Source organism: Mustela lutreola, chromosome 1 (genome assembly GCF_030435805.1).
Source record: "Mustela lutreola isolate mMusLut2 chromosome 1, mMusLut2.pri, whole genome shotgun sequence".
In the NCBI taxonomy this organism is placed as follows: Eukaryota; Metazoa; Chordata; class Mammalia; order Carnivora; family Mustelidae; genus Mustela; species Mustela lutreola.
In genome coordinates this window covers 287759080-287766935 of record NC_081290.1, presented here as the reverse complement: position 1 = coordinate 287766935, position 7856 = coordinate 287759080, and the positions used below count along the sequence as shown (strand labels likewise).

Here is a 7856-nt window from a genome sequence, read left to right as displayed (position 1 = left end):
ACAGGGCCAGCTCTGGAGGGAATTCTGAGGCTGCCTCGGGGTGTGGCAGCGGAGCTGGTGAGTCAGGCCACACTTGGGGGAGGGGTCGGAACGGAAGAGGAGGTGGCCACAGGCTTCCTCTCCGGGGCAGCCAGCCCTGGTAAGGAGTCGTGGAAAACTATGATCTCGGGGATACCCGACCTCTGCAGTGGGTGGCCTCTGGGATCCAAAGCCAATCTGGGGGCACCGCCCTCGGGGGGGTGATCCTGTTCCTGGGGTCCCCTCTGACCAAGGCAGCCACAGGGCCTGGAGAGGCATCACCCACCCGCCCCTGCCTCTCCCCAGCCCGAGCCCCACCCTGTCCAGGAGCTGGGGGCCTGAGGGAGGGTGCCCGCACGCTGCCCCCCATTCTTCCCTGGATACTTCCTCCCCGTCCTCGGGCCCTCCTGACAGCATCCGCTGGCATGGCTTCTGTCCATGGGAACACCCCCCACGTTTCCGGAAGTCCCCCAGGAAGACAACACAGTGTGTGTGCCTGTTTATCTCCGGCCTGGAGTGCAGGCAGGGAACAAGAACATGGATATAAACTCTGCAGAATGGGGCGGTGGGTCCTGATGGCACCTCCCCCACATAGTTTAAAGCTCAGTGTGACTACACATAGGCTCACAGACGCTCACGGGCACACACGCGCGTGCACACACACACAGTGGCACTCGACACAGAAACAGGCGAGACGCCAGACGCTGCTTGCAGCCTGCCTAAAATATTGCAATTGCATTTATTAAAAAAGTGTAAAACAGGAAGACCGGGCATCAGTCCCAGCCAAGTGGCCAACCTGGGCTTCCCTGCCCCAGGGAACGCTGGGGCCCGAGAGGCCGCGCCCTGTGCACGCCTGCCCACACACGCACGCCTGTGCCGGCTCATGCCCAGGCTGTGGGAGGCGGGGTGGGCTCCCCGGGTGTGCGTTGTAGGGGTCCTGTCCACTCCGCACAGAAGCAGAGTAAAATCCCAGTGCTGTCTCCAGAGTAGCTCCAGTCTGCCCGGGAGTCCCCGGGAGGCCCCTCTGAGCATGCCTTGGGCAGCGCGGGCAGGCTCTCAGGAAGGACGGCCCTCTGCATCCGGACGGAGGAGGCGTGGGAACCTCTGGGACTCCAGGCTTGTCCCGCCAAAGCTCCTCAGCTCAATGCTGCTGGGGGGTGACCGTGCAAAGCCTGGGCAGTCCGTCCCCGCCCGGTTCCGTCACTCCGGCGGGGCATGTGGACGCTGGACCAGGAGCGAGCAGACGTGTTGACCAGGGGGCGAGAGGCAGGACGAAAGCTGCATTTGGCTTTAGCGTTAAGGCTGGCACGGGGCGGAGGGTCCCACCGGCAAGGTCAGCGGCTCCTCTGGAGGAGCCGGTGTGGCCCTCCGGGTGCCTCCTGCTGTCCTCCAGCCCCCGTGGGCCTCTCTGTCCGCGGGGGCCACGCTTGCCGGCTCTCTCTGCCTCTCCGGGGCTGGCTGAAAGTGCTAGGTGCCTGGAAGGGAGGAGGGGGCTGGCCGAGTTCTGCAGGCCATGCCCACACTGCCCCCAAAGGGCTCTTATTTGAGGATGTAATTAATGAGCAGCTGACAGGCCAGGAAGACGCAGAGCAGGAACCAGGAGCGGGGGCTCTGCAGGAGGCCTGGGGCCGGCACCTGCCTGGCCCTCCCTGCGGAGCTCAGCATGCCTGAGAGGTGCCTGCAAAGATAGGGAGGCTGAGCCAGGGCGGCCCCCGCAGGGCGGGCAGAGGGAGGTGGCTGAGCCAGGGCGGCCCACGCAGGGCGGGTGCCCACGCAGGGCGGGTGCCCACGCAGGGCGGGCGCCCACGCAGGGCGGGCGCCCACGCAGGGCGAGCATCCCTACCTTCAGTGGACAGCCCATTACACTGGGGCCCCCGGGCCCAGATTCTAGGTAAAGGGAGTCACAGCTGGAGAAGCTGGGACTCTCACAGCCTCTCTTCCACTCCTGCTGTGACGGGCTGACCTGGGTCGCTGTGCCCCAAAAGTCCCACGTTGGAGTCCCGGACGTCAGGACCCCTGGTGTGACTTATTTGGAGATGGGGTCTTTCAAGAAGCGATTCAATTAAATTGAGGTCACCAGAGTGGGCCCTAATCTAGCCTGGCCGGGGTCCTTCTGAGAAGAGGGGACCGGGACACAGACGCACACGCAGGGATGACCCCGTGGGGACACAGGGAGAGCCCGACCCTCCGCACACGAAGGCAGAGGCCTCCGGAGAATCTGGCCCTGTCCCCGCCTACATCTCCGGTGTCGGTCTCTGGGACGGGGGGACCGTGAACATTTATCGTGAGGTCCCCCGTCTGTGGACGGTGTCACAGCCACCCGCGACACTCATGTCCTCACCCTGGACTCGGGCGGCACCGTGTGCAGAAAGGCTGGCTTTTCCTGCGGCTCCCTGCCTAACGGCCGGCGTCCTCTCCGGTGCAGGGGGCTGACTCCCTGACTCACCGCGGCTCTTCCAGCCCACCCCTGGCCTCTGGGCCTCCAGCCGCTGTTTTCTTGCACAGAGCTCATCGGCTGGTCCCGTTCCAGCAGGATCCCCTCCAGCGTGGCACCTCCCACCCCCACCCCCGGGGCCTGCTCAGGGCAGAGCCTCCTGCTTCCGGTCCTCTGTCCACCAGACCCTCTGCCAACCCCCAGAGTCCTAGCTCTGAGTAACAGTCCAGATGCATGGTACCCCTGGCCTCGGTGGCGCCCTGGCTGTGTCCCCGGGAGCGGGGCTTACCTGTGCAGCTCCTGCTGGGCCTCCCGGATGGACACGATGGCCTCGTGCAGGGCCTGCAGCCGCCGTGCCTCCTTCCCGCACCGTGGGCACGGGCTCTCGCTGCCTGCGGTGTCCAGCCACCCGTCACAGGACCCAGGGGACAGGGGATGGAGGGAGAATCAAAGACGAGTGGGCGTGTCCAGGGAGCTGGCATGTAGGGTCCCGGGGTCGTGCCCGGTTCGGGCCCCCACCCCACTTCTCAAGAGCCTTCAGGTGAAGCTAACGACACGGGGAGTTGAGGGGCAGGCATAGAGGGGACCCCAAGCTCAGCTGGCCTCTAATAAGCCCTGGGAGACAGAAACGGCAGGGAGCAGCTCACACACTGCAGACAGGCATGGAGTCGGGGAGGAGCGAGCAGAATCAGGTGGCCGCACGCAGACGGACACTGTCCAGCCCCGCCCCTCGGACTGCCCCTGCCAGCCAATCTGAGTGCAGGGCTGGGGACCGCGGTCCTCCATGCCCCTGGGCTCGGGGAGGCCTGCTGGAGGACCCTGGGAGGACGGTCAAGGTGCGCCATACACCCGCCCGGGGAGGTGCTTCTCTGACCCTTCCCACCCTGCCGAGTAGCCGGCCTGGGAGGGCTCACCGGGAATGAAGTCACCGTCCTCCTCCTCCTCCTCCTCATCGGAGAGCTCCGGGCAGGACTCGGGTGTGGAGCTGCTCTCGGTGACCTGGCTGTGGCCAGAGGGCTGGTCGCTGGCCTTGCGGAGCTGCCGGTCTGGGCCAGGCCCCTGGAGAGAGACGGAGCCACTGCAGCTGGGGGCACACCCAGGTCCACCACGGCTGTGCCCGCAGAGACAGTGATGTGCTGGCCTTGGGGACGGGACTGCTCTAGAAGGTGTGGCTGTGATGGCTGGTCCTGTCCCACCGCGGGAGCTGGCAGCCGGGCCTCCCCGAATGTTGCGGGGGCCTCTCCAGCAGGACTTGTGGGATTGGCTGACCGCCGCTAACTGCCCAGAGCACAGGAGTGGCCGAGGGGTGGTTGGCTGAAGAGGCTGAGGGGGGCCCCGGGGGACATCCAGGTCGGTGCCCGTGGAGGGGGGTGGGGCCACCCGGTTTGAGGGGCTACAGCAAGCCCCTTGCTTGCTGGCAAATTGGAGCCATCGGGCCAGAAGGTCCGTGCCCGTTCTGCCCCTGTGATCGCTGGCCTCCCGCTGTGTACAGGAGAGGCAGCTGCGGGCACAGAGAACCAGCAGCATGTGGTGGGGACTGTCACGCAGTGGTCTCTGTCCACGTGGCACCATGGAGGACCCTCTAGGCTTCTCCACAAGCTGCACCTGGTGTTTGTCCCAGGAGACCCCTTGCAGGGTTCCTGGGGCCTCCCCACCTGCCCTCCCTGCCCCGCTCAGCATTCCTGTGAATGTGGACTCCTCCTCCGCCTGCCTGAGCAACCCCCAGGCTGCCCTGAGCCTCAGTTTTCTCCTCTGTAGACTGGCAAGGGTGCTGTGAGCATCACAGATAGAAGCTCGGGGGGCAGGTGGGGGCTCTAGAAGCCAGGGCACCCCTGCACAGCGCCCCGTACACCGGGTACGCCCTGCACACAGCCTCCTGCAAATCCACCTCAGGGTGGGCAGAAGAACCTCTGCTGGGAGGGGTAAGTGCACGGGGCTGGTGGGGGGACCAGAGGGGGAGCGGCAGGCAGGTAAGAGGTCGGTGGGGTAGGCAGCCGAATCTACACCCCACAGTTCCCTCCTGCCGCTGAGGCTGAGCCCGGGCAGGGACCCTGGGGGAGCTGACCTGGTGCCTGGGCCCTGGGCTGCCCAGGAGGGTGGTCTGGTGGGCCATGATCTCCCGCCGCACGGTGTGCAAGACCCCGTCTTGCTCAAACTGGGCGACGTCCTTCAGGGGGTCCCACGGGCTGCAGCTAGAGGGTCCAGAGGGTATCCGTTGGCAGGGGCAGTGGCCCTTGGGGGCAGGGGGCCCCAACTCGGCCCTGCCTCAGTTTCTCAGTAGCGGCCGGGGCCCCCACAGGATCCCCTTCTCCTCCATCACCCGCCCCTTCAGGGCAGCAGGAGCCCCCGTGGGGCCGGTCTGCCCACCCCGGGCCACACTCACTCCTCATGCCGGTAGCGCCACTCCTGGGTGGCGGGGTCCAGCCGGAACAGCTGCGGCTTCCAGGGCACAAGGTTCTGCTGGCGCTCGCGGGCGCGCTGCCGCTGCAACTCCTCCAGTGAAAACTTCTCCTGTGTGGCCCTGTGCTGGTCGCCCTCGCTGATGGCCCTGGTGACGTGCTGCCAGAGCCTAGGAGCGGGGCACGTGCTCTGAGTGGGTGACCTGGACGGTCCTACCACCCCGGCCCTGGAGCGGAGGCTCAGACAGCAACCTCCACTTGCTTGCCTCCATGGACAGGGAGCTCAGTATCTCTTGGGGAGCCTGAGGGGTTCTTAGAGTGCTGGAGATTTGCCATGAGGTGCTTCTCCCCAACCCTGAGCTCATAACTCCTGCTGACAGGCTGCCCTCTAGGGAGCTGCTGGGCATCTGGCGTCCCTAGGTCTCACTCCTTCTCCTACAGCTGCCCCAGCAGGACATGTCATTGGTCACGGAGCGTCCCCTCCCTGCCAGGGACATCCGGGACCACGCTGTCTGCACAGCAACTCTGCCCAGCCATGCCAGGCCTGGGTCCGGGGGCCCCTTGGTGCCGGCGGGCCTTACCTCTCGGACTCCAGCTCCGTCTGCTCCGCCAGCAGCACCGTGCGCCTCCTCAGCCTCTGCCCCCGGACCTCCCTGCTCGGGTTCCAGAAGAGCTCCGCACTTCCCCGGCCCTCCTCTTTGATGAACACTTCTCGGTCCTGCCCCAGACGCCCCAGGCAGGGTCAGAGGTGCGGGTCCCCGGCTGCTGCCGTGACTGCGGGCCCGCCCATGCCTGCCCCGGATGGCGGCCTCTTACCCAGTGTCCGGTGAGGTGCGCCAGGACCTCCTCTCCTGACGTGATCTTCCCCGAGATCTGGTTGATGCTGGTGCTACCCCCAAAGAAAGGCTGTGGGGACACCCCGAGACCAGGCTGGTGAGGGGCTAGCAGCCTCCCCAGGCCCCTGGTGCCCTTCCGTGAGCTGGGCAGGAGGAGGGCTCTCCCTCGCGAGGGTGCCGGCTCTCACCTCCTGGGACGTGGGAGCCCGGCTAGGATGGGACCCAATGCTAGAGGCCGCCACACTGGCCTGATGCCTCTGCTTGAACTCAAGGCAGCAGGGGGTCTACCGGCTCTGTGTGCCCCACGGCGGGGAAGGGGTCTGGGCCTGTCCTGGCTCCGCTCGGGGGCCTGCGGGAGCCCCTTCCTCTCTCTGGGTCCTGCCTATGCTACGGAGATGCCAGGAGCTGCCCCCTCCTGAGTGCACCTGCTCCAGAAGCCACCCCTGGGCTCGGAGGGGGCTCCTCCCTGGTCCGAGCCCCCTCCCCTTGAGGCCCTCCGGTGGCCGAGGGTACTGCGGTCAGCACTACCTTGAGCTTGAATTCCAGCTCAGCTTGGAAGTTGGTCTTCTCACACTCGATGGTCACCCTGCCGCCCAGTTCCATGGTCATGGCACCGTACAGGATTCCTGAAACACAGGCGCCTGCTCAGTCCCTGCTCTGTGTCCCCACCCAGCAACGCTGACCCCAAGGAGGCCGGTGTTGGACCCTGGGGGAGAGGACAGGAGCCCCCGGAGGCAGAGCCTCTGAGATGGAGAGGAGCTGGTGGGGCCGGGAGGCTGAACCCAGGGCCATGCCTGGCTTCTCAGTGACCCTCTGCCCCCAGGGCCTCTGCTTCTGAGAGTTGCTCTGTTCAGGGAATGTACCGCCCTTGGCGGGTTCCTTTGTCCAGGTCCCCTTCCCAGGCTCCCAAGCTCCCAGGTGCCCTGCTGCCCCCGTGAGACGCTGATCACCATCTGCATTTGCTCTGTAGTTTGGGCCCCAAGGTGGGCTCATCTGTCTTCCCCACTCCTGCATCCAGGACTGGCCCGACGTGTTTGTTTAAACTAGTGCATACATCATGTTTATGTACTCTAAAGATTATCTGATATATAGAGAGAGCACACAAGTAGGGGGAGCAGCAGGCAGAGGGAGAGGGAACGGGAGAAGCAGGCTCCCCGTTGACCAAGGAGCCCCATGCAGGGCTCAATCCCAGAACCCTGGGATCATGACCTGAGCCGAAGGCAGACACGTAACAGACTGAGTCCCCCAGGCGTCCCCAGTACATAATAATTACTGAAGGAAAGAATGGCCCTTCTGGGGCGCCTGGGTGGTTCGTCGTTCAGCGTCTGCCTTTGGCTCGAGTCATGATCTCAGGGTACTTGCTGGAGCCTCACATCGGGCTCCCTGCTGGGCGGGAAGCCTGCTTCTCCGTCTCCCATGCCCCCTGCTTGTGTTCCCTCTCTCGCTGTGTCTCCTCTGACAAATAATAAATAAAATCTTAAAAAAAAAAAACAGACAAACCCACAACAGAATGGCTCTTCTGTGTCTTCCCACGTGGAGGACTGAAATCAAACAGAAAAGAAGAGCTACGTGTCTTAGAAACAGTTGGGGATGTGCGATGAAACGGAAAGGGAAAAAAAGGCCGGCCAAGGGAAACAGCAGAAGGGCTGGGGATGCCCCCCAATCCCGCCGCGCACAGGAGGGAGCCGCCGGGCGCTGCACCATGCGGGAGCGGCCGCTGCGGGCAGGGGGTGCGCCCGATGCTCCCCGGGGGCTGCGGATTGGTGGGGAGACGCGCCAGCCTTCTCTGCCTACACCTGCCAGGGGAGTTTTGAACTTTGGACCCGGTAGAGAACTGTATTTCCGCAGTTCTCTACGCAGGGAAATCTCGGCGCGAGACCGGGGAACAAAAGGAAACCGAAACAAAAGGGAAGCGGGTGACACGGGAGAGGGACCTCCTGCTGACTTCTCACAAACCGCAGCAGCGGGGCATGCTTGGGACACGGCAAACCCCAGAAGGAAGCGGCAGGCTGTTTCCAGCCTTGGCCCTCGGGCGGAGGGCCGGTTAGCCGCCCCCTGACGGGTGTGTGTGAAGCGGGTTAGGGAGAGTAACCACAAGCCACCACCGCCTGTTTACAAAGAGGCTTTCTCTCGGGGGCGGGGGAGGGGAAGGGAAGGGGTAGGGGAGCC

The 7856-nt window shown here is 64.9% G+C and overlaps 1 protein-coding gene across 4 annotated transcripts in view; it reads right to left on the bottom strand.

Moving 5' to 3' along the window:
• Positions 1 to 726: 726 nt before the first annotated feature.
• OSBPL5 (oxysterol binding protein like 5) overlaps positions 727 to 7856 on the bottom strand; it is a 71915-nt gene continuing 64785 nt past the window's right edge. For 3 of the 4 annotated variants that reach the window (XM_059150716.1, XM_059150726.1, XM_059150737.1), the window contains exons 15-22: positions 6216 to 6313; positions 5668 to 5757; positions 5433 to 5569; positions 4836 to 5021; positions 4518 to 4644; positions 3367 to 3511; positions 2742 to 2844; positions 727 to 1493 (exon numbers count right to left, since the gene is read on the bottom strand). In XM_059150716.1, coding sequence (XP_059006699.1) covers positions 1160 to 1493; positions 2742 to 2844; positions 3367 to 3511; positions 4518 to 4644; positions 4836 to 5021; positions 5433 to 5569; positions 5668 to 5757; positions 6216 to 6313 — 1220 coding nt within the window. In that variant the 3' untranslated portion in view covers positions 727 to 1159. Of the gene's footprint in view, positions 1697 to 2741; positions 2845 to 3366; positions 3512 to 4517; positions 4645 to 4835; positions 5022 to 5432; positions 5570 to 5667; positions 5758 to 6215; positions 6314 to 7856 lie in introns of all 4 variants that reach the window. The other variant, XM_059150747.1, reaches the window with a different exon arrangement.